The sequence below is a fragment of the Zophobas morio genome, unplaced genomic scaffold (assembly GCF_036711695.1).
Source record: "Zophobas morio isolate AGI-343-1 ecotype UQ-CSIRO unplaced genomic scaffold, CSIRO_AGI_Zmor_V1 ptg000002l, whole genome shotgun sequence".
Classification (NCBI taxonomy): Eukaryota; Metazoa; Arthropoda; class Insecta; order Coleoptera; family Tenebrionidae; genus Zophobas; species Zophobas morio.
This window is the reverse complement of record NW_026972107.1, coordinates 4,991,975-5,018,591: the sequence shown is the minus strand read 5'-3', so window position 1 is coordinate 5,018,591 and position 26,617 is coordinate 4,991,975. Positions and strand designations below refer to the sequence as shown.

At 32.0% G+C, this 26,617-nt stretch overlaps 2 protein-coding genes across 2 annotated transcripts; one reads left to right on the top strand and one right to left on the bottom strand.

Annotated features, from left to right (window-relative positions):
* Positions 1-283: 283 nt before the first annotated feature.
* LOC135125371 (transient-receptor-potential-like protein) lies at positions 284-6,268 on the bottom strand. Its single transcript, XM_064050906.1, has 13 exons — positions 6,216-6,268; positions 6,025-6,149; positions 5,735-5,972; positions 5,548-5,690; positions 5,325-5,505; positions 4,242-4,433; positions 3,957-4,191; positions 3,756-3,908; positions 3,194-3,707; positions 2,950-3,145; positions 2,375-2,901; positions 2,246-2,326; positions 284-2,198 (listed from the first exon to the last, which is right to left on the bottom strand). Exons 1-13 carry the CDS (start codon positions 6,228-6,230, stop codon positions 1,019-1,021), a joined length of 3,780 nt encoding a protein of 1,259 aa, XP_063906976.1. The 5' UTR covers positions 6,231-6,268; the 3' UTR covers positions 284-1,018.
* A 6,353-nt stretch (positions 6,269-12,621) lies between these two features.
* On the top strand, positions 12,622-22,349 carry LOC135125376 (transient receptor potential protein). Its single transcript, XM_064050918.1, has 12 exons — positions 12,622-12,669; positions 12,728-12,823; positions 12,873-13,015; positions 13,068-13,269; positions 13,485-13,890; positions 13,943-14,095; positions 20,119-20,264; positions 20,309-20,415; positions 20,534-20,667; positions 20,876-20,999; positions 21,110-21,678; positions 21,721-22,349. The coding sequence occupies exons 1-12, from the start codon at positions 12,631-12,633 to the stop codon at positions 21,915-21,917; spliced, it is 2,316 nt and encodes a 771-aa protein (XP_063906988.1). The 5' UTR covers positions 12,622-12,630; the 3' UTR covers positions 21,918-22,349.
* Positions 22,350-26,617: the final 4,268 nt, after the last annotated feature.

The window sequence follows — 26,617 nt, the reverse complement described above, 5'->3', positions numbered from 1 at the left end:
ATAAAAGCGCTGCGGTTTCAAGACTAGAGGGTAAAGTGGTTTCTAGTTTCATTGTCAATCAGTATTCTACCCCTTGAAATGCAACACCTTTAAGTTGGTGTATAGTTCGTGACCGGATTTAAAATGGCTCATTCGTAACAATACCTTTACCATTTCAGTACGTACAAAGGTGCTATATATTATGAAAGGAAAAATTAAGATAAATGTATTTATTTATTGAGTTGCTCTGGAGCAAATACAGTGGAAACAAATTTATTGTAAACAAATTTATTCAGGTCTTTAAAACACACATTATTGTTGTATCGATTTAATTATTATTTGACGAAGGAAAAACGCGATGAAGAGAGAGTTTATCCAGCAAACGCTTTATTCCGCACAGATGGAGCGGATAATCATCGTGTATTTTATTTTCAAATATTGACTGACAGAACACTTAATTATTTCACTGTCTCTCTTTGTCGCGTTTCATAACAACCACAGGAAGAGGTTCGATATTGAAAAAAAGAACAAATATTTTTTATATTAATACGAATTCAACAAGTAAGGTGCTTAATTTTAAGTGATGTGGAATCACGAAACGAAGATAAAAAAATCGAGCATTGTTTAACACAGAAAATAGTCCAAATGTATTTAAAAATCCATTGTGAAACTACCAGATGACTTGTGTTGGTAATTTTGAATAATTGGCAGCAATGTTAGCATGTCAGATGTTGCCAACCTGACAAAAAAACACAATCACCCGGTATTTGTAACACCATACAGATCTAAAGACTGAAGGACAGTGTTTTTGGTCCCAAAATGTTTTTCATCATCGGATATGACAATACAAACTTTGTATATGGCAAGATCGTAGTAGTTTTCCAGGTACTAGTGTTTAAGGCATTCGTTACAATTTAATTTTGTTGTTGATAAAAATTCTACAAAAATTATTATTCACGGTTATTTTTCTTTTCCTCATTTCTATTGTTTTTAAATTCATATTTATCAAAATTTTAATTCCCACTGTTTAAACTATATTTTAAAGCCAACCAGTTCTTGGCTGACGTCTGCTGCTGTCATTTATTCTTCTGATATTTCTGACTGATAGCGGCGATTTATCCAGAACTGGGTCTTCCTCGACTGTTGGTTTAAGCTCCATTTTAGTAGCCACCTCTTCAATTTTGGCAGCTTTATCACCTTCATCTTTCTTTTCTTCATCAACTTCTTCGTCTTTAGTAGCTGTAGTATCTGCACCGCTTACGGCCTCTACTTCACGGACTGTAGCTTTTGCTGCCTCTGTATCTTCCTCTTCTTGAGTAGTTGGTGCTTCATCTTTAGCGTAGGTGTCATTTTCTTTTTCGTCGTCAGTTTTAGTACTTTCACCTAATGCTACTTCTTCTTTCACCATTGGTCCATCTTCACCTTCTACATCAACATTTGTATTGTCGTCTTCTGGTTTCTCAATTGGTTCAAGATCGGAAGCTTCCACCTCAACCTTGACTTCTACATCTTGACTGGTTTCTAACGCCTCTTCTAACTTCTCTATCTTTTTCAAAATCCCTCCCGCACCTTTGAACTCACTCTTATTTTCTTCATACGTTTGGTCTAAATTGAAAGTAACATTTTTGGATTCCACGATTTCGTCGCTTTTTTTGTCCGCGCTTTCTGAGTCGGGAGAGAAAGACTTTTTGGTCAAACTATCTAAACTTTTGTCGTCACTGGACGGTGACGTTACTGACTCATCTCTAAGTACTTTGTCTTCGTCTAAAGAATTAGAGTCCGAAGACCTACCCTGATCGAGGTTACCGTCAATCAGTTTATCCAACGACTCCAACGAAGTCTTTTTTTTGAGGAAACCTTTGGGTGGAAGAATTGGTGACGTTTTGGCACTCTCTAGATTGATTAAATCGGGCTCTTCTTTCCCACGTTCGTCGTTTTGAGGGGGCGAAATCGAAATTATGGGTCCCTTATCGCCCGACTTTTGCAAAATGGTTGGACTCGGGCTCAAACTATACTTCGGTGGTTCCAAACTATCAGGAGTGAACTCCCTAATTATTCTGATTATGTTCGAACCAGTGGTATCCGGAAGTTCGATGGGTGTAGGTGCCCGACTTTGAACCGGACTTTTGACTTTCAACTTTTTGGCTTCCTCCATAGCGCGTTGCAGATTTTGCTGCTTTTTAAACGAATCCCTCCTGTGGCAGTGTCCAATCTGCGACCTTTACAAACCTTTAGACAAAGTACCACACCCCGGATTCATACTTACGCTATACAAGCCCCTTTAACCACTTGTCGCCACTTATTCAAATTCGAGTTCATCACCGCCAATTTGGCGATTCTTCTAAACCTGAAGAAACACTCATTATGTGACGATTTTCCCAAAATCGGTACCTACTTAGCCAGCGAATCCTCCCCTTCGGGAGGCGGCTGGTAAATAAACTCCGCCTCTTCGTCAATCACCACTGGTGCCACCTTGAAATCTTTCATCAACCGCCGCTCCCAGATCTTCATCTTCTTCCCCAAAACCGCCTTCTCTTTGCGCTCCGCGCACGAAATATCCATCCCGTTCTTCTGCAAAACTTCCAAAATCTCGTACCGGAACGACGAAATGTCGCTCTTCACTTCGTTGATGTCGTCTTCAGTGACCACGTTTTCTTCACACTTGCGATGCATGGCTGAAACGTACCGCCAAACCAAGGCTCTCATAACCGCCGTGTATTTGTAGTCGCGCTCTTTTTCTTCCCGGTTTCGTCGCTTCGTGGACATTTTCCTCAACTTGTCTTTCTTGCGGAGACCAAAGAGCTTGAGCAAGTGTTTGGGTTTCGGGAAGATGTTAAATGGTGATGGGAGAGTGGCGCTTTCTTCGAAGTAGCTCATCCAGAGTTTGGTTCTGGCGAACTTCCATTCGGTGTCGGAGTGTTCCTGGAGAAATTAAGTAGGAAACGGGTTACAATGCAAGAGGAGACTTACGTCGATCATCGCGTAGGAATTTGACATCATAGCGATGAGGAGGTTCAAGAGTACGATCACGTTGATCACTGAGTACGACCCGAACATCAACAAACCCCAGAATCGGGTGTAGGTTTTGATTCCGGTGAGTTCGAAGCTGCCGAGGTCCACCATGCCAAAACTAGCCCAAAAAAGCGACTGCGACGATTCAAACACGCTACAATTGTCAAAATGTGGTCAAAATTTCGATTTAGTTTAGTAGTACTTGGCAAAACGTCTCCATTTCATGCAAGCGTCTCCAGCTCCATCAAAATCCGGCTCGCCGGTTGGTAGATGGAAACACTTCTGCTTTTCCAAATCGGAGAAGTACCAAAGCAGTTGGTTCAAACCGCACGCGAAAGCGAATAGTACCAAAGTGTAAATGAAAAAGAACTTGACGATGTCGATGACCATTCTACCGAGGGAGATCTGCAGAGGCCCCAAATGAGGGTTTATGGAAAAGAGGTGAACTAGTTTTAAGGCACTGAAGATATTAGCGGCTGCAAAAAGCCCCTCGGCTATGAGCTGCGGGTCGAAATCCTGCCAGCGCTCTCTTCGAATATAGGCAGTTGTGGGGTTTTTCTCGATTTCGGACGTCTGCTGGATGTACGCTGCCACTCTTAGTAGGAACACAGCGGTGTACAAAAAGTTCCGAGTGAAGTCGATGAAGTTCCACAAATTCCGTAAGTACGACTTCATACCCTCCACATAAATCTCGTGGGTTTCTTCGAAAATGAAACCTTTGGCACGAAAAACGTGTTATTGTTTTGAGGAGTTTCAATACTTACCGAGTACGTAAACTAGTACCACGTATTCGAGAATCGTGGGTGGGTTTCCTCGCTGCTTCTGGTACTTCTCTTGCACGCTTAGCTTCATGCTTTCCGTTCCGAATAGCTCGATGATTTGGTCTTCGGCTCGTTGGGACACCAGAATCAGTAGGACTACAATTGTTAACTTTGACCACTAGTCAACGTGGATGGTACACTTACACAAGAAAAAAAGGTACGACGACGCGTGTATCAAAAATTTCATGAAAGGTTTCCGCATTAATTTCCCGGTTTTGGTTTCGGGAGCAATCATGTACAGGAGACAGTAAAAAGGGAACAAAACGGCTACTTTTACAATGATCATAACTTTCTGGACTGCAGATTTTCTCCGAAAACCTGGGACGCCTTCGTACCAGATTGCTGCCAGGAGTTGCTGGATGTTCGGGTGCGACACAAACTGTAAAAGACGGTGATGGTACTAAGCGGGACCGGAAACAGTATAAGTACCTTTTTCTGTTTGTACTGGATGGCTAGTTCCAACCGGGCTAATTTCATGTGTTCGCCCTCTTCATAGGGAGGACTATCCGGGTCGTGGTTAAGAATGAAGGCCAGTTCTTGCGAGCTTCTGGATTGGTGGAGAAGATCTACAGCGAATTGTTGACACTGTTTTCTTAGTTCCATGTATTCGGATTTACATTCCTGGAATGGTTTTTATTTTATAGGACATTGGATTTTTCGTGAGTTTAAATTTCCCGCCGTGGTGGTTGAGTCAATCTATTATTCTAGCACTGGGGTAAGGAAAGATCATTTGATACTGTAGGTATGTCCAAAGCGGTGTTAATTAATTAGGTTATATTTTCACTTGGTGTAACCACGGAATTAGTGGCGAAATATTTGTATGTGTGTTTAAAGTGTTTTAAGTTGTAAGTACAGTTAATATACAGTGACTGATTATCAACTATTGTATAGTCAAGCACAGGTACCATTGACATGTCCGTGCCTAAGTATAAACGTGCCGAGAGACAGCTTTATGTGCCCCCTGCATTACGAACATTTTCGCCTGCTGCAAATTCCGTCAACGAAAACCGTCAACCTCCCAACGAAATCGCTCTTTTAGACAACGAAATGATGTTTATAATCAATCAACTGATTAAGAAGTTAAATGATTTAAACATCTGTGCGGTGGCAAAGAGGAATCCGACGCAACCTAAAGAAATTACAATAAAAGTGTCACAAAAAAGGAAGCCCAATGAAGAAACCAAGGTGCCCTTGACTCCATTTACCAGAATAAACCGACATAATGGCTATCAATCGAACATAACTTTCGTGAAAAACCGACCACCTACTAGTGTCCAGACAGCAAGAAGACTAATTGCTTCTCATTTGGGTACCAATTTTCGGGCCAGGCAACAATAATCAAAGAAAAAAGAATAAGGGTAGTTTTTTAATTTGTCCAAAGTAATTCGTTTCTAAGTTTGTTTTTTTGCAAAATCGACAATTATTTTATGTTCTGTGTTCACGAAATACATTTTGTTTTTTGCAGTTCTTTTTTTTTTCACGTGGTGTAAGTATGTGGTAAGTGGTACTTACCGGTTCGGCAAAGGCCAAGTTCCGCAGCTCCCACGACAGCTGGAACGCTGTCAATATAGGGTCGCTTGACGACAGAGCAATCAAAGAAGGACTCGCTAAAGCTTTATATTCATTTAACCTTGACAACGAGTGTCTTAGATAGTCTTCTTCTGACTCCTTGATGCACTCTTCGCAGCCGCACCTATTAACCGTTAGAACTAGTCAGCAAAAATTTTCTACTTACTTGATGTCATGTGGCATTGGAATCGTAGCTCCTCTATCTAAAAGAATTTTCAAAATTTCGTAATTATTTCTATGGGCTGCTAAGATCAAAGGAGTTATATCCGGGGTGAACATCGCCGTATTGATATCAACTTTCTGCCAACTCTACAAAGACGGGTTAGCGAAAATCCAGAAGAAGAATTACCTACATAGAGTTCCCCCTCTTTGTGAATCAACTCTTCGTGTTCTAGTAGCAATTCAACGGCTTCCACGAACTCGTCGTTGATGGCATGCAACAAAGCGTCTTTGGTTTCCACCCCCATAATGACCAACAGTTCTACCATTTCCAGATTTTCTTGGTCTATGGCAATAGTTAGAGCGCCTCTGCCCAAACTGTCGACGCAGTTGATGTCAAAATTTTGTTTTCGGCTGGCTTTTTGCAACATTCTGGATGGTCCACAATAGGTAGTAATAATAATAATAGTAATAATGTACGTACCTTCGGACGTTGGGCATGTCTCCTCTTTCTATTGCCAGGAGGTACTTCTTTTCCTCTATGGTAAGGGATTTGGGTAGGTTGGGCATCATGAGGGACTGTCTGGTGATTTTTGCCTCCACATCAATCTAGACAAAGTCGTGATTAAATATTTTGGATTTACGCACACGAGAGTTACAAATAAGCCGACTTACTTCAGTGTCCGCCATTTTTTTTTATTAAAAAAAAATCACATTCCGACGAGCTACGAAAGAAACGAACGAGTAAGTAAACGGTGAAGTTGTAATCGAATATAACTATGGCCTAATTACATTATTGTCTTTATTAAATTAGATTATAGGTGACTGGAACGGTTTTGTCTGTGGGTTAAACCGGGAAATGTGTGCTCGAAGAATGTGTAATTTGGGCCACTAATTAAAACGTCGATATAAAAAAGGTGGATAAGAGTGCGTGTTTACAAATTTTGTTTCATTCAGAGTAATATACAAGAGTATTAAATAAAAGGGGAAAATGTAAACATAAATCGAATGGGTGCGAGATGGACCTGAAGTATAAATATCCGTTGTCGTGCTGAAAATAAGCTACCATTCGTGTAGAACTTGTTTGTTTATTTTTGAAGCAAACTGAGGACTACGTTCCACAATTTTTAGAAACATTCATCTAAAATGAAAAATGATGAATTTGATCGTTTTTGCTTTCGGAGCGTAAGCTGCTTCATGTTTTTTGACGTTTCGTGACCCCTAGAGTACGAAAAAATAGGTCCTCCATTTCCTACATGTCGATGTTAAAACGCTTACCAAAATTTGTCTGATTATCCCCACTAATAATCAAAACGTTATCATTACATTTTAAAATAGTAAATGTTATTTAAATTTTGCAAAATAACGTACACCTCTACTTGTGGTTTATGAATCCGTGTTGTATTCGCTTTTTCGATTTCCCGATTTTTTAACTTTCGATTTCTCAATTTTTCGATGTTTCAGTTTAGAGGCTTTTCAATTTTTTTGATTCTACAAAATTTCGATATTTAAGTTTTTGGATTCGATTTTTCGATTTTTTTAGTAAATGATTCTGCAATTTTTCGTTTTTTAAATTTTCACTTTTTTGATTTTTCGACTTTTCGATTTCTTGATTTTTCTCCCATATTTTAATTTTTCGTTTTCTTGCTTTTTCAATTTTACAATTTTCCGAAAAATTCAATTTTTGATGTTTCGATTTTTCGATCTTTCAGTTTTGGGCGTCTCAGTAAGGGTTTTCGAATTTTCAATTTCTCAATTTTCCAATATTTCTATTTCTCGCTTTTCAAATTTTTGGTTTTTCAATTTTTGGATATTTCAATTTTAGGATTTTAAAATTTTTCCATTTCTCGATGTTTCAAATTTTCGATTTCTTGATTTCCTTAATATTTTAATTTCTCAATTTTCCGGTATTTCTGTTTTGCGGTTTTTCAATTTTTCAGTTCTTTTCAGATTTTCAATTCTTGAATTTTTCGATTTTTCAGGTTTGATTTTACAAATTTTTGAATTTTCGACTTTTCGACTCTTCGGTTTCTCGAGTTTTCAGTTTTTTTGTTTTTCAATTTTTTTGATTCATCAGTTTTTCGGTTTTGAGATTATTCATTTTCTCGATTTTTTGATTTTCGATTTTTCGATTTCTCAATTTTTCAATTTTTGGATTTTTTGATTTTATCAATTTTTTTCGATTTATAAAATTTTCGGTTTTAAGATTATTCATTTTCTCGATTTTTTGAATTTAAATTTTTCGATTTTTAAAATTTTCGATATTTTAAATTGTCTTTTTCTCGATTTTTAAGTTTTTCAGTTCTCCAATTTTTTCATTTTTCGAATTTTTAAATTTTATATTTTCCAACATTTAATGTTTCTCTTTCTCGATCTTTTGATTTTTCTCTTTTCGGTTTTACATGTCTCACTTTTTCAATTCTTCTATTTGTCGAGCTTTTCATGTTTCGATTTCTCGATGTTTCAGTTTTTCAAATTTTTCATGTTCCAATTCCTCAGTTTTTTGACATTTCATGTAATTTTTCGATTACTCCATTTTTCAATTTTTCAATTCTTCAATTTCTCGATTTTCTGATTTTTTCGATTAAGCGATTTTTCTATTTTTTAATTTATCAATTTTTGCTGTTTTCAAATTTTTAATTTTTTGATTTCTTGATTAATCAATTTTTCTGCTCTTCGACTTTTCAACTTATGGATTTCTCAATTTTTTCGACAATGCGATTTTTCGATATTTTGTTTTCCCATTCTCGATTTTTCGACTTTTTAATGTCTCGACTTCTCGATTTCTCGATTTTTGGATTTTCCAGATTTGCAAATCTTCAATTTTTCGAATTTTCGGGTTCCCGATTTTTCAATTTTTCGATTCAACTTTCGATCCTTCAATTTTTCGATTTTAAAATTTTTCAGTTTTTGGCGTTTCCAAATTTTCTGTTTTTCGACTTTTCTATTTCTTGATTTTTCAGTTACAATTTCTCAATGTTTCGGTTTTTTTTTTCAATTTTTCTTTGATTTACTGATCTTTCAATGTTTCAGTTTTGAAATTTTTCAAAATCTCGAACAATTCGATTTTTCGATTTTCTGATATTTCTATTTCTCAATTTTTCAAATTTTTGGTATTTTAATTTGTCGTTTTCTCCATTATTCAATTTTTCAGTTCTTCAATTTTTTTTTTATTTTTGGAATTTTGTAATTTTATATTTTTCAATGTTTGATGTTTCGATTTTTCGATCTTTGGATATTTCTCTTTTCGGTTTTAGATCTCACTTTTTCAATTTTTCAGTTTTTATAATATATAATTTTTTTAATTTTTCAGTTTTTCAATTTTTCGATTTGTCGATCTTTTCATGTTTCAATTTTTCAATTTTTGCATTTTTCGATTTCTCAATTTTTCAACATTTCATACAATTTTTTAATTTCTCGATTTCTCCATTTTTCAATTTTTACTTGTTTTAATTCCCCAATTTTTCTACATTTTATGGAATTTTTCCACTTCGCGATTTTATGATTTTTTTCGATCAAGTGATTTTTCGATTTTTCCATTTATCAATTTTTGGCGTTTTCAAATTTTCTATTTTTTGATTTCTTGATTAATTGAGTTTTCATTCTTCGACTTTTAAACTTTTTGATTTTTCGATTTTTTCAACATTTTTTGTTTTCCTATTCTAGATTTTTTGACTTTTCGATGTCTCGATTTCTCGATTTTTAAATTTTCCAGATTTTCAATTCTTTAATTTTTCAGATTTCTGATTTTTCAATTTTAAAATTTTGGTGTGTCCAAATTTTCGATTTTTGACTTTTTTATTTCTTGATTTTTCAGTTTTACTGTTTTTCAATTTTTCGATGTTTCGATTTCTTATTTTTCAATTTTTCTTTGATTTATTAATCTTTCCATATTTCAGTTTTGAAATTTTTTAAATTCTTGATTTTGTGATTTTCGATTTTTCGGTTTCTCAGTTTCTCGATCTTTCAATTTTTCGATTTTTTAAATTTTAGATTTTTGATTCTTAATTTTTTGATTTTTTGATGCTTCGATTTTTCAATTTTTCAGTTCTTAAATTTTTTAAATTTTCGAATTTTTAAATGTTATACTTTTCAATGTTTGATGTTTAGATTTGTCGATCTTTCGATTTTTCTCTTTTCGGTTTTAGATCTCTGCTTTTCAATTTTTCGATTCTTAAAATTTTTAATTTTTCAATTGTTCAGTTTTTCAATTTGTCGATTTCTTGAATTTTCAAATTTTCAATTTTCCGATGTTTCGATTTCCCAATTTTTCGACATTTCATGGAATTTTTAAATTTTTCGATTTTTCAATTCTTCGGTTCTTCAATTTCTCGATTTTTTGATTTTTCGTTTTTCTAATTTCGGAGTTTTTCATTTTTTTCCCCATTCTCGATTTTTGCACTTTTCGATGTATCGATTTCTCGCCTGCTCGATATTTCGATTTCCCAGATTTTCACTTCTTCAATTTTTCGATTTTTCCGATTTCTGTTTTTTCCATTTTTCCATTCAACTTTCGATTTTTCAATTTTTCGCTTTTTCAATTTTTGGCGTTTCCATATTTTCGATTTTTTAAATTTTCGATTTTTCGGCTTTTCGATTTTTCTATTCCTTGATTTTTCCATTTTACTGTTTTTAAATTTTTCGATGGTTCGGTTTTTTTATTTTTCAATTTTTCTTCGATTCATTAATTTTGTGATTTTCGATTTTTCGGTTTCTCAGTTTCTCGAACTTTCAATTTTTCGATTTTTTAAATTTTAGATTTTTGATTCTTAATTTTTCAATTTTTTGATTTTTTGATGCTTCGATTTTTCAATTTTTTAGTTCTTCAATTTTTTAATTTTTCGAATTTTTAAATTTTAGACTTTCCAATGTTTGATGTTCAGATTTCTCGATCTTTCGATTTTTCTTTTTTCGCTTTTGTACCTCTGTTTCTCAATTTTTCGATTTTTCGATGTTTCGATTTCCCAATTTTTCGACATTTTATGGAATTTTTCGATTTTTCGGTTTTTCCATTTCTCGATTTTTCAATTTTTCAGTTTTTGGCGTTTTCAATGATTTTTTCAATCGATTTTTCAATTTTTTTACTTTTGGAGTTCTCGATTTTTTCGACATTTTGACTCCTCGATTTCTCGATTTTTCAACTTTTCAGATTTTTAATTCTTCAGGTTTCTGATTTTACAATTTTTCGATTCTTCAACTTTCGATTCTTTAAGTTTTCGATTCATCAAGTTTATTCAATTTTTGGCGTTTCCAAAATTTTCGATTTTTCGACTTTTCGATTTCTGGATTTTTCAGTTTTTGTGTTTTCCAATTTTTCGATGTTTCAGTTTCTTATTTTTCAATAATTTTTCTTAGATTTTTCAATTTTTCAATATTTCAGTTTTGAGATTTTTCAATTTCTCGATTTATTAATTTTGGATTTTTCGAATTCCCAATGTCTCGATTTTTCAATTTTTCGATATTTTTGATTGTTGATGCTTCGATTTCTGGATTTTTCGAATTTTCAAATTTTCAATTTCTTGATCTTTCGATTTTCTCTTCTCGGTTTTAGATTTCTCGGTTTTTCAATTTTGCGCCTTTTAAAATTTTTGATTTTTCATTTTTTCGATTTTCAATGTTTCGATTTCTCGATCTTTTCATGTTTCTGTTTCTCGAAGTGCCAATTTTTCAATTTTTCGATGTTTCATGGAATTTTTCAAATTCTCGATTTTTCAATTTTTCGATTTTTTCGAGTGTAAATTTCTCGATTTGTCGATTTCCCGTTTTTCTGATTTTTCAATTTTCCAATTTTTAAATTTGTAACATCCCAATTTTTGAATTTTTCCAGTTTTCGACTTCACATCTCGGTTTTTCGATTTTTAAAATGTTTCGACATTTCGATTTTCGGAATGTTTCAATTTCTGTATTTTCGTAATTTTAACTGTTCGATTTCCCGATTTTTCGACTTTCCATTTTTAATTTTTTGATTTTTAAATTTCTCAACTTTTCCATTGTTCAATTTCTCGAGATTTCGAGCTTTTAAAAAACATTTTTTCCCGTTATTGGTTGGTTATCCACTTTAAATATTCTCAAAGAAGCGGATTTATTGGACTGTACTTCAGAGGCGAGGGAAGTTCTGTTGAAATAAACTAATTTTTATAATCTGTCTTTCAACACTGGATCTCGATTTATAAAGTGATAAATAAGTTCTCTGAAGATGTTGATCTTGTTGGCAAAACGGGTTGGCATTTCATATCGTGAGTTAAGTTTTGAGTATTTTGTTTAGAATTACGATCATTGATAATAATATAAACTATAAAAATTAAGGTCAAATGTTGCGTAGTATAGTAATAGTATCTGACGATTAATTAGCAAACACTTATTCATTCCAACAAATTGTATGTATACACTTTGCATATTGAGATCTTATCATTTCTGAAGGACCGATACATTTTTGTGCTATTTAGTAAAAGCATTTTCTGGTATTATAAATGTTACAACAGTTGCATTATCACCGCAGCGGTTATTTTTGCCGCCTCGTCTAAATACTGATTATAAACAAATTCCACCTTGACGTTACATATTATTACGCAAACTATAACTAGTGTTATTGCACAAGAAAGCAACCAATTTAGCCAAAACCAAATTTAGTGCCAGTTTTATCCCAGACATTCTTACCTTCTCCCCAAATAGCCATTACATAATTTTTATTGAAGTAATCTGCTTGTCTTGGCTTTCATGTCTAATTTAATTAATAGCATGAGGGTCAACGCAAACTTGAAAGTATTCTCCGCATAATATAATAATCCAGAAGAGCTAAAACACGATGTATCCTTCAAACCAAAACTTGCTAGAAAAAACCAAACGGCCTTTCAAACCCACCCTTTCCAAATCGTGCGAAAAACCTCTAACACCCACCGAAAAACTGTTCCTCCTACACGTCGAGCGAGGCGATTGTGCAACAGTGTGCAGGTACTTAATTTTCCCCCATTAATATCTGGTAACACTGAATCGTAGAATAATCGAAGAGTCTGAAGAATTTGATATAAATTGTGTAGATCCTTTAAATAGATCTGCATTCGTAATCGCAATTGAAAATGGAAACATCGAAATGGTGAAGCTCCTTCTGGAATCCAACGTCGATATTAACGTAAGTTCTACGTCTGTACGTGTGTGTTTAAGTGTTTATGTGTTTACGTCTGTCCTAGGATGGCCTGCTGCATGCCATTAACGAAGAGTTCGTCGAAGCCGTCGACCTGCTTTTAGACCGCGAGGAGGAAACTCACGAATCCGGCCAACTCTACGTATTTATTGCAGAGATTCCACTTTTGAAAATTGTGTTTATTATTTCAGAGCTGGGAAAGAGTCGACAGGTCTTCGTCCACATTTACTGCAGACATAACTCCTCTGATTTTAGCATCCCACAAAAATAATTATGAAATCATTAAATTATTATTAGACCGAGGTGCGACTTTGCCAGTTCCACACGACGTTAAGTAATGGTGGTGCAAAATTTCATTAAATTTATTTATCTTTGTCTATCTTAAGATGTGGTTGCGATGAATGCGTTTGCTCCAACCAGACGGACTCTTTAAGACATTCGCAGGCTCGCATAAACGCTTACAGAGCTTTAACTTCGCCATCTCTCATTTCTTTGTCTTCGAGTGACCCTTTATTAACAGCCTTTGAACTTTCTTGGGACTTAAGGCGACTTAGTCGGCTGGAAACCGAGTTCCGGGCCGAATACAGCGTAAGTTTTCTGCTAGAATCTATAATGCGAATATTTCTGTCTATGTGGGGGTTTTTACGCCCTTGCGAAGGATTTAAATTAACGTTGAAGTTGAAACAAAGAGGAAACGAGAAACTCGGATGTCTGTTGAAAACAAATACAATTAAAGCTGGTTGGCAGGAATCGAACAGTTTTCGCTTCTTATTAACTTCTAATATTTAGTACAACTTTCGCAGGAAATGAAGGCGAAGGTGGAAAAATTTGCAGCGGCTCTTTTAGACCATGTCAAAACCTCAGAGGAACTCATGGTTCTGTTGAACTACGACTACAGGAATCCTAGTTGGGTTTCCGGCGAACGCCAGTCTTTAGCTAGACTTAAACTAGCCATAAAATATAAGCAGAAGATATTTGTAGCACACCCGAACGTCCAGCAGCTTCTGGGTACCATCTGGTACGACGGAGTACCTGGATTCCGGCGAAAAAACCTCTTCGGACAAGTACTACAGTTGATGAAGTTAACTATAATGTTTCCCATTTACTGTGTGATCTACATGGTCGCACCTACCTCAAGAATGGGACTATTCGTAACCAAACCCTTCGTCAGATTTATATGTCACTCAAGCAGTTACGTGTTCTTTTTAAGTGAGTACTTTCCAATAATGAAAAATTCATGATAACTGTGGAAAAATTTTAGTGCTGCTGGGGGCGGCATCCCAGAGATTGGAGCTCATCATTTTCGACTGGATCGGTACTGAGTGGATGCAGGCGGTGGTGGAAAAGTGGCAAAGCGAAGAAAGGGGGATCGGTCTGGGGCTCGCCGAATGGGGAGTGGTGATATTTGTGTCGAGTAATAATTAGTTTTGAAGTTTTTTTGTTGTTTGACAATCAACGTTTGTCGTGATTGGGTGAAATTAATTTTTGGACATACCGGTTTGATGACGCTTTTTTCAAAATTCTGGGTGGAGGTTTAAGTTTCGTGGTTCACTCATAACGGGGTCACACTTCACTGGCTTCATTTATCACAAATGCAAAGCTGCTAAGCCACACCTTATTTGTCTTGCTAGTATTGACAGGAAGGTCCACCTTACCCGGGTCAATTAGAAAAATGAAAATCAATTAGGGGGATGAAGGGTAATGTGGTGTTTGCTTAAATATGATTAACGAAATTGCAAAGAAATGGCGTTTTCAAGTGAAACGAAGTTCTATGAAAAAATTGTTTCGGGGAATTTTTGTGGTGTATACAGGGTGTGGTGATGGCTTTTAGAAAATATGTTTGTCTCACTATGATACAATTTATTTTTTAAATATACAGAGTGCTTCATTGAAAATTTATCCGCTATACTTTTTATATTATTAAACTTGACAACTATATATTTTACAAATTTAAATTTTTATTTCCCGAAGTGTTGAAATGGGGTTCAGCCGTTGTTTCAGAAGCCCTAGAGCATGAAAGAATAGGTCTTCCATTTCGTCTCTCTGTCGTGTCTGTTGTCTATTTATTGTATGTCTGTCCTCTGTCTGTCGACTGTTTGTCATCAATTTATGGTTTGTCGGATAAGGTCAGGTCAGATCAGGTCAGGTCAGGTCAGGTCAGATCAGATCAGATCAGATCAGGTCAGGTCAAGTCTGCCGACTGTCATCTATCATTTTTTCATTGTTTCAGTTTGAAGGTTTTTTGAATTTTCCAATTCCTTAATTTCTCGATTTCTCAATTTACCGATGTTTCACTTTCGGGATTTTTTCAATATTTCGATTCTTCAATTTTTTTATTCTTTTCGTCTTTCTGATTTCTCGATTTCTCGATCTTTTTACTTTTTCGATTTTTCAATTCTCCGATCCTTCTATTTTCCTTCGATTTTTAAGTTTTTCGATATCTCAATTTTGGGATTTTTCAATATTTCGATTCTTCATTTTTTTTAATTTTTACGACTTTCTGATTTTTCGATTTCTCGATTTTTTACTCTTTCGATTTTTCAGTTTTTCAATTTATAAATTTTAGTTTTTAATATTCAGTTTTTCAATTCTCGAATTTTTCGATTTTTTGATGTTTCGATTTTTCGATTTTTCAATTTTTCGATTTATAAATTTTAGTTTTTGATATTCAATTTTTCAATTCTTCAATTTTTCGATTTTTTGATGATTTGATTTTTCCATTTTTCAATTTTTCGATCCTTCTATTTTTCATAGATTTTTAAGTTTTTCGATATTTCAATTTTGGGATTTTTCAATATTTCAATTTTTCGATTTCCCGATTTTTCAATTTGTCAATTTCTCAATTTACGGATGTTTCAGTTTGGGTTTTTTTTTAATTTTTCTTCGATGTTTCAATTCGAAACATTGAAACATCGAAAAATAGAATTTCAGTTATAGGATTTTTCAATATATTCTGTTTTTCTTCGATTGTTAAGTTTTTCGATATTTAAATTTTGGAATTTTTCAATATTTCGATCCTCTCATTTTTTTATTTTTTTCGACTTTCTGATTTTTCGATATCTCGATTTTTTACTTTTTCGATTTTTCAATTTTTCGATTTTTAAATTTTAGTTTTTAATTTTTCAATTTTTCAATTCTTTAATTTTTCAATTCTTTAATTTTTCAATTCTTTAATTCTTCGATTTTTCGATTTCCCGATTTTTCAATTTGTCAATTTTTCAATTTACCGATGTTTCAATCTTGGGATTTTTCAATTTTTCCATTCTTCAGTTTTGCTTCGATTTTTCAATTTTTAGATAGTTTAACTTGGGGTTTTTAAATTTTTCGGTTCTTCAATTTTTCTTCGATGTTTCAATGTTTCGAAATTTCAGTTATAGAATTTTTCAGTATTTCGATTCATGAATTTTTTTATTTTTTTCCGAGTTTCGGAATTCTCGATATCTCGATCTTTTACTGTTTCGATTTTTTAATTTTTCAATATTTAAATTTTAGTTTTTAATTTTCCAATTCTTCAAATTCAATTTTTTGATGTTTCGATTTTTCGAAATTTTTGGTTCTTTTATTTTGCCTCGATTTTTAAGTTTTTCGTTTTTTTTTTCATTTTCGGAATTTTTCAGTATTTCGATTCTTCAATTTTTCGATTTCCGGAGTTTTCAATTTGTGGATTTCTCAATTTACTGATGTTTCAGTCTTGGGATTTTTAAATTTTTCGATTCTTCAATTTTTATTCGATTTTTCAATTTATAGATAGTTTAGTTTGGGGGTTTTGAAATTTTTCCATTCCTTAATTTTTCGATTTCTCAATTTTCCGTTGTTTCAGTTTGGGGATTTTTTCGATTTTTCGATTCTTCAAGTTTTTCAATTTTTGATGTTTCGATTTTTCTATTTTTCTATTTTTCTTCGGCTTTTAAATTTTTCAATATTTCAATTTTGGGATTTTTCAGTATTTCAGTTCCTCAATTTTTCGATTTTTCACTTTTCAATTTTAGGACTTCGATTTTTCGATTTTTCAATTTCTCGATTTTTAAATTTACCGATGTTACAGTCTTGGGATTTTTCAATTTTGCGATTCTTCATTTTTTCTTCGATTTCTAAATTTCAATTTCAAATTCGAAAAATTAAAGAATCGAAAAAATCCAGAAACTGATGAATCTACAGTTTCTGAATTTTTTCGATTCTTTAATTTTTCGAATTTTCGAGTTTTCGATTTTTCGACTTCTCGGTTTTAGATGTTTCGGTTTTTCATTTTCCGATTTTAAAATTTTTTATTTTGAAATTTATCAATATTTTAGTTTGTCGATTTTTCGATTCCTCTATTTTTCTTCGATTTTTAAGTTTTTCGATATTATTTTGGGAGTTTTCAGTATTACGATTTTTCAACTTGAGATTTTTCGATTTCTCGAGTTCCCGATTTTTCAATTTATCGATGTTTCAGTCTTAAGATTTTTCAATTTTTTGATTCTTCAATTTTTCAATTTTTAGATAGTGCATTTTGGGGTTTTTGAAAATTCTCGATTCTCTAATTTTTCGAATTTTTGATTTTTCGACTCCTCGGTTTTAGATGTTTTCGTTTTTTAATTTTCAATTTTTAAAGTCTTGATTTTTCGATTTTGAAATTTATCGATATTTTAGTTTTTCAATTTTTCGATTTTTCAATTTCTCGATATTTCGATTTTTCTGTTTTTCGATTTTTCAATTTTTAACTTGCATTTTTTTATCTTTTGATATTTCGATTTTTCTGCTTTTCGGTATTTCGATTTTGCTTTAAGGTTTTTCGACTTTCAATTTTCCAATTTTTCAGTTTTTCTATTTCCAAATTTTTCGTCATTCCAGTTTCGAATTATTTCAGTTTCTTGATTTTTCACTTTTCAATTCTTCGATTTTCCTTGGAAATTTCAATTTTTCCATATTTCGGTTATGGAATTTTTCAATATTTCGATTCTGCAATTTTTCAGTTTTTCGGTTTCTCGATTTTTCAATTTCCCGATGTTTCAGTCTTAGGATTTCTCAATTTTTAGATTTTTCAGTGTTTCTTCGATTTTTCAATTTTTAGAATTCAGTTTGTGAATTTTTCAATACATATTTATTTCGATTTTTCAACTTTTCGATTTTTAGATTCCTCGATTTTTTACTTTTTCAATTTTTCGAATTTTTAAAATGTAATATTTTTCTAATTCTCCATTTTTCAGTACATCGATATTTCAACTTTTTTAATATTTCGAATTTTTTCATTTTAGATTTTTCAGTTTTTTGAACTTTCGAGATATCGATTTTCAAATTTTTGATTTTTAGAATTTTTTATTTTTCGGTTTTTCGGTTTCTCGATTTGACGATATTTCGTTGTTTCGATTTCCCAATTGTTCGATTTCTCGATTTCTCGATCTTTTGATGTTCCGATTTTTCAATTTAGAAGATTTTCGATTTTTCGACTTTTCGGCTCTTCGATTTTCCAATTATTCGATTTCGCAATTTTTCGTCTTTGGAATTTTTCAGTTTTTCCATTTTCCAGTTTTTCGGTTTTTCAATTTTCCGATTTTTCAAATTTTCGCTTTTTTAAATTTTGGATTTTTCGATTTCTCAGTATTTCGACTGCTCAACTTTTCGTTTCATTTTTTTCATACATACTCTAATTTTTAAATTTTTTTTAAATTTCAGTTATTTCGATTTTTCGGTTGTTCGACATTTCTATTTTTCAATATTTCCAATTTTTAAGTTTTTGATTTTTCAGTTTTTCAACTTTTTAAATTTTACATTTTTGGAATTTTGGTTCGATTTATTGACATCTGGGTTTTTCAATTTTTAAAAATTTTCGACTTTCCGATTTTTCGATTTCTCGATTTTCCAATTTTTCAACATTTCTGTTTTGGGAATTTTTCAATTATTCAGTATTTTAATTTTTCGATTTTTTGACGTTGTTTCAATTTTTCTAATTTAGGCTACTTCGATTTCCTTTTTTTTTTCTGGATCTTTTGATGTTCTGTTTCTCAATGTTTCAGTTTTTCAAATTCTTGTTGTGTTTCGATTTCGAAAATTTTCGATTGTCGACTTTTCGCATTTTCGATTTCGCAATTTTTCGTCTTTTCAGTTTTGGAATTTTTCAATTTCTCAGTTTTTTAGTTTTTCGGTTCTTCAATTTTCTGATTTTTCGTATTTTCGGCTTTTAGAATTTTGATTTTTGACTTCTCAACTTTTCGCTCCTTCATTTTTTCAATACATCTTCTAACTTTTCATTTTTTTTAAATTTTAGATATTTCGTTTTTTCGGTTCTTCGACATTTCTATTTATCAATATTTCGAATATTTAAAGTTTACATTTTTAGATTTTTCAATTTTTCGATTTTACAATTTTTTGATATGAATTCTTGACATCTCGGTTTTTCGACTTTTTAAATTTTTCGACTTTTCGCTTTTTAGATTTCTCGATTTATCAAGTTTTGTATATCTCAATTTTTCAACATTTCTATTTTGAGAGTTTTACAACTTTTCAATATTTAATTTTTCAATTTTTTGACGTTTCGATCACTTTTTAAAATTTTCGATTTTTCTATTTTTAAATTTTTAGAATATTTTTTGTTTGTGTCCGTTGTCCTTTCTCAATTTTATACTTCTATTAGAAATATCGTGTAAATTGTAAAACGCTAACTAAAAGTTTATAAAATAACATACTTTTCTACTTCTAGTTTATGAATCTGCTTTGACTTTTTACCCTAGGCCCTCAGATTTTCGAAAAAATGTATATCAATATTATCTATATTTTTTAACATATGAATATTATAAAATAAGTAAAAGTGGAATTGTACACTTCTGTCTAAATCACCTTGAAAAATTTTTTATTAAAAAAAATGGTCGCAGAACTTCCCTGACCCTTGAAGTAGTCCAACAAATCCCGTCTGTGTGGACAATATAAAATATACCTTATTTAAAGGAGAAAAACGAAAAAACATATTTTCTCAATGCGTAACTTACACTGTTTATGTTTATAATATAAGCAGGTTTCGATAACAAGCATCTGCGTTAAGAGAAAAAGAAATTTAATTGATTTTGTATTTTCGAAACCAACCTGACCATTTTTGCAAATATTTCTCAAAAATTATGGACATTTTCTACTACTATACCATACAGGACGTTTCATTAAAAAAATACAATTTTGATCTTGTCTATTTAAATATGATTTTAAAGATTTCTAAATGACTATTGGAACGCCTGTATATATAGAACAAACTCGCGCGTTAAAAATGCTATCTTTAACACTCCACCTTTTTATAATCCTCATTAAATCAAGACAAACAAAAATATTAACAGTACGAATTTAAAGTGCTTTTAAAAGCGCTTTAAAATTGTATTTAAAAATCACGCCGGCTTATTGACCCATAAACGTCCCTCGTTTAGAAATCACGCCTCCGTTTACTAAACGCCTTTCCCTAAACCTTTTTTTAAGGCAAAATGTGCAAAGAAATCCGAAAGCTCTGGCACATCGGCCTCGACCAATACATCTCCGACTTATGGAACGTCGTCGACTTCATAACAAACATGTTCTACATCGTATGGTTGTCCTCCCGACTGTGCTCTCTCTACATCACCTGGGCAAGTACCGCCCTCGATCCCAAACCCCCCTAACTTTCCTCCAGTCCGCAGAAGCAGCAGGAAAAAATCCGTGGCGGCCCCGCGAACACTGGAACTCATTCGAGCCCATGCTAATATCCGAGGGAGCTTTCGCAGCAGGAATGATTTTCAGGTTAGTCAAACAGCAAACTCACCTCCAGTTTTCTGCAGGCGCAGACAATCGTTTATTCCTGCTGAATGCTTGACGAAAACTGGATTTCACGTATACGTAAACTTCTGTTCATTTGCAGCTTCTTAAAATTGGTTCACATATTCAGCGTAAATCCACACTTGGGGCCACTTCAAATATCACTCGGCAGAATGATTATTGACATAGTAAAGTTCTTTTTTATTTATACGCTGGTCGTGTTTGCCTTCGGGTGCGGTACGTAATTGTTATCATGGATGGTTTGGTAAAAATAGGCACGAATTAGTGAAAAAACGCTCAATTTGATTTCTCTAGAGAGTCGTAGCGTTTATAAATAAGTCAATCTAATTATTAAAATAAAACAGCCTTGCTGCATTACCTACATAAACACCGTAAAATTTTAGAGCGAAACGTTCCATGATAAATAAATACGACTTCCTTGCAGGATTGAATCAGTTGTTGTGGTATTACGCGGAGCTGGAGAAAAATAAATGCTATCATTTGTCGAATGAGGCGCCGGATTTTGAGAGTCATGATAAGGCGTGCACGATTTGGAGGAGATATGCCAAGTACTGAGAAAAATGGGGTTGCAGGCAGCTATGAAACGAATCAAGTCATGTCGTAGCTTCCTGCACCTTGATTCGAAATCCAAATAATTGTATTTTTCTTTCGATTTTAGTTTATTTGAAACCACTCAGACCCTATTTTGGGCGAGCTTCGGCCTTATCGACCTAATGTCATTCGAACTAACCGGAATCAAAACTTTCACACGATTCTGGGCCTTATTGATGTTCGGTTCATACTCCGTTATTAACATAATAGTCCTTTTGAACATGTTAATAGCGATGATGTCCACCTCCTTCCAAATTATATCCGAACGTGCAGACGTTGAGTGGAAATTCGCTAGAAGTAGGCTCTGGATTAATTATTTCGAAAACGGCGATATTTTACCCCCACCTTTCAACATCCTACCCAACACCGACATGTTTCGTAGATTGTTTGCAACAAAACACAAACGAGTCACAATTTCTAACAAAATTGACGCAAAAAACCGCCACGATGCCGTCGTACGACTTTTAATCAAGCGGTTCGTGACTGCTGAGCAACGAAAGCGGCACGAATTTGGCATAACCGAAGACGACGTCATCGAAATCCGGCAAGACATATCCAGTTTGAGGTACGACATTGTGGATATTTTGGGCAAAAACGGGATGAGCACTCCGAACATGTCCTTCGACGAAACTCAAGGTAAGGAGCGGTTTTTTGACACAAATAAAAATTTGGTTTCAGTTGTCGGACGAAAGGGGAAAATGATCGAACGCAGAATACTGAAAGATTTTCAAATTGGCGTTGCCACAGAAGTCACCAAAACCAAACGCAGGTCCACTTTCAAGAAAAGGAAGAAGGACTGGAACGCGCTAGTGCGTCAAAACGCCGCTTTCGACCCCATCGGGTCGTCGAAGATGCTGAAAAGTCAGTCCACATGAAATTTGTTTATTTATAGGCGTGATTATGATGGGGATTAATAAAGTCTGTGTGCCTTATGCGACGGGCGCAGTTCTGAAGCCTTGCCAAAAGCAATTTATGTTTTGGGTTATTTATAGTTCGATTTTAACGAAAGTTATGTTATTGAAATTTAATTAAGTTTAACCACTTTTTGGATTCGTGAGTTGAATTGACATTTGTGTAAACGATGCTGTTGCAAATGAAAGACGAAGATGTTGAGAAATGAGCATCTGTCGACGTCTGCGATACTTTGAGATGTTTATTCTGAATTTGTTCTCATAAAAATATACGTTGGTGATTCGACGGTGAGGAATTAGTGTTGGGTTTTGTGTTAGGGTAATTTAAAAGTTGGTTGAAGTGTGTTTCGACGAACTTTGCTTCGCCCTAATTTATGACTTTTTTGCAATTTTTGTTTTCTGATGATCTCTGTGAAATAAATAATATTCCTGCAGCTTTTTTGACTTGAATTTTTTAATTATTTAGTTTTTAATTTTTTATTTTTTCAATTTTTCCTTTCTTCAATTTTTCGATTTGCAGTTTTTCGTTTCAGCATTTTATTTTCTTTGTCTTTCCAATTTTTCGGTTTTTCGATGTTCCGATTTTCGATTTTTTTTTTCAATTTTTGGAATTTTCAGTTTTCCAATTTACAATTTTTCGGTGTTCAAATTTTGATTTTTCTACTTTAGATTTTGTAATTTTTTGGTTTTTCAGTTTCTCTATTTTTAAATTTTTACTTTCATTTCAATTTTTGCTTTGCAAGTTTTCTAGTTTTCTTTTTAAATATGTATAATATTTATCATTTTTAAAATTTGCCACTTTTTCAATTTTAAGATTTTAGAATTTTTCCATTTTTCATTATTCGATGTTTCAGTTTTTCGATTTTTAATTTTCAATTTTTCGATCTTTCAGTGTTACAGTTTTTCTATATATATTCCTATAATTTTTAGATTTTACAACTTTTGGGTTTTTAAATTCTTCAGTTAGATTCGTTTTTCCTTCTTTACTGTTTTTCGATCCATTAATTTTTTTCGAATTTTAAGTTCCTGGATTCTTCGACTTTTAGACTTCTGGATTTGTCAAATTCTCGCTTTTAGATGTTTTGGTTTTTTATTTTTCCGATTTTTAAACTTCTGATTTTTCGATTTTTTAATTTTTCAATTTCTTGATATTTTGATACATATTTCGATTTTTCGTTTGTTCAATTTCTTAATTTTTAAATTTTTCAATTTTTCGATTTTTTGAAATTTCAGTTTCTAAGTTCTTGAATTTTTAACTTTCCGATTTCACGATCTTTTGATATTTCGATTTCACAGTTTTTCAATTTTTCGACTTTTCCATTCTCCAATTTTTCAGTTTTTCATTTCCCAATTTTTCGTCATTTCAGTTTTAGATTTTTTCAATTTCTCGATTTTTCATTTTTTTAAGCCTTCAATATTTTTTGGATTTTTTAATTTTTCAATTTTTCGATATTTCAATATTTCCATTGTTCAATTTGTTGGTTTTACAATTGCCCTATTTTTCGATTTTTCTGTTTATCGATTTTTTGGTATTTTTAATTTTTCAATTTTTGATTTTCTCACTTTTGGATTTTTCTGATTTGGGCTATTTCTATTTCTCAATTTTTTGACTTGACATTTATCGATCTTTTGATATTTCGTTTCTCGATTGTTTCAATTTTTGCAATTTTTCGCTGTTTTGATTTCATAATTTTTCGACATTTCAGCTTTTCGATTTTCCAATTTTTCTGTTTTTCGATTTGCGAATTTTTCGTCACTTCAGTTTTGGATTTCTTCAATTTCGCAATTTTTCACTTTTTCGATTCTTCGATTTTTCAGTTTTTCGATATTTCAGTTTTAAAATATTACCAACATTTGGATTCTTCAATTTTTCGGTTTTTTAAATTTTAGATATTTCGATTTCTTGATTTTTCAGTTTTTCGGTTTCTCAATTTACCGATGCTTCCGACGTCTTGCGATTTTTCAAATTCTCGATTTTTCAATGTTTCTTCGATTCTTCAATTTTCAGATACTTAGTTCAGTTTCGGAATTTTTCAATATTTGGTCTTTCATTTTTCGATTTTTTGACTTTTCAGTTTTTACTTTTTCCATTTTTCAATTTTTCGAGATTTTAATTTTTCAATTTTTTAAATTTTAAATTTTTCTAATTATCGGTTTTTGAGTTCTTCGATATTTATATTTTTGAATTTTTCGAATTATTAAATTTTAGATTTTTAATTTTTTTGATGAATCGGCTTTTCGATCTTTCAATTTTTCGACTTCTCGGTTTTAGATTTTTCTGTTTTCAATTTTCCGATTTTTCAAATTTTTGATTTTTCAATTTTTCGGTTTCTCGATTTGTTGATTTTTCGTTGTTTTAATCTTTCGATTGTTCAAGTTCTGAATTTTTCAATTTTTCGATTTATCGATTTTTGATTTAAAATTTTTCGGTTTTTCAAGTTTTTGATGTTTCAATTTTTCGACTTTTCGTTTAGTCAAATTCTCGGTTTTAGATGTTTTGATTTTTTCATTTTTTGATTTTTTGATTTTTAATTTTTTCGATATTTCAGTTACTCGATTTTTCAATTCTTCAATTTCTCGATATTTCGATATTTCGAATTTTCGATTGTTCAATTTTTTGATTTTTAGATCTTTCAAATTCATGTTTTTCTATTTATCGATTTTTAAAATTTTTAATTTTTCAATTTTTGAATTTATAAACTTTTCGATTTCTGGATCTTTGAAATTTTGTCGCGATGTTTCAATTTTTCAATTTTCCGATATTTTGATTTTACGGTTTTTCGATCTCCCAATTTTTCGTTATTTCAGTTTTGAATTTTTTTCATTTCTCAGTTTTTCATTTTTTCGATTCTTCAATGTTGTCTCGATTTTTCAATTTTTCGATATTTCTGTTTTGAGATTGTACCAATATTTTAATTTTTCGGTTTTTAAAATTTTAGATTTTTCGATTTCTTGATTTTTCAATTTTCCGTTTTCGGATTTTTCAAATTTTGCATTCTTCAAAGATTCTTCGATTAGATTCGTTTTTTCTTCTTGATAATTTTTCGATCCATTAATTTTTTTCGATTTTTAAGTTCCTCGATTTTTCGATTTGTCAAATTCTCGGTTTTAAAAGGTTAGGTTTTGCATTTTCCCGATTTTTAAATTTTTGATTTTTCTATTTTTAAATTTTTGACAGTTCGATTCTTCAATCTTTCGATTTTTCGGTTTTTTAAATTTCAGATTTTTCGACTTTGATTTTCAGATTTCTTGATTTTTGAATTTTCCGTTCTGGGATTTTAAATTTTTTGATTTTTCAATGTTTTTTCGATTTTTCAATTTTTAGTTTAGACTTTTTTTTTCTTGTTTACGATTTTTCGTTTCACTAATTTTTTTCGATTTTTAAGTTCCTGGATTTTTCAACTTTCCGCCTTTTCGTTTTATCAAATTCTCTGTTTTACATTTTTTGGTTTTTCATTTGCCTAATTTTTAAATTTTTGATTTCTAGATTTTTCAATTTTTCGATGTTTTTATTTATCGATTTTTGTAATTTCAAATTTTTGAAGTTTTAACTTTTCGATTCCTCAATTTATAGACTTCGATTTTTCGATCTTTTGAAATTGCGTTTCTCGATGTTTCAGTTTTTCAATTTTTCGTTGTTTAGATTTCACGGTTTTTCGATTTTTCGGCTTTTCGATTTTCCAATTTTTCCGTTTTTCGATTTACCAATGTTTCGTCAGTTCAGTTTTGGATTTTTTCAATTTCTCTATTTTTCACTTCTTCGATTCTACAATTTTTCTTGGATTTTTCAATTTTTCGATATTCCAATTTTGAAATTTTAGCAACATTTTGATTCTTCAATTTTTCGATTTTTCGGTTTTTTAAATTTTAGATTTTTCGAATTTGATTTTTCGATTTCTTGATGTTTCAATTTTTCGGTTTCTCATTTTACCGATATTTTCGTCTTGGGATTTTTCATATTTTCGATTATTTAATGTTTCTTCGGTTTTTCAATTTTTCAATATTTCAGTTTTGAAATTTTACCAACATTTCTTTTCTACAATTTTTTGATTTTTTGATTTCTTAAATTTTAGATTTTTCGACTTTAATTTTTCGATTTGTTGATTTTCCTATTTTTCGGTTTCTCAATTTACCGATGTTTTCGTCTTGAGTTTTTCACTTTTTCGATTCTTCAATTTTTCTTCGATTTTTCAATTTTTCAATATTTCAATTTTGAAATTTTACTAATATTTCGATTCTTCAATTTTTCGATTCTTCGATTTTTTAAATTTTAGATTTTTCGACTTGATTTTCGATTTCTTGATTTTTCAATTTTTAGATAGTATAATTTTGGGATTTTTCAATATTTCAACTCTTTAATTTTTCGATTTTTCGACTTTTGAGCTCTTAAATTTTTCAGTTTTTCACTTTTTTGATTTTCCAATTTAGCGAGTTTTTTTTTCTTCACTTTTTTAAATTTTAGATTTGTGTACCTAATTATCACTTTTTAAGTTCTTCCATATTTCTATTTTTTAGATTTTTCAGTTTTTTAATGTTTTGATATTTCGATCTTTCAATTTTTCGACTTCTCGCTTTTTAAATTCTTCGATTTTTTATTCCAAATTTTTCGATTTTTCAATTTTTAACTTATCGATCGATCTACTTTGGGCTATTTCGATTTCTCA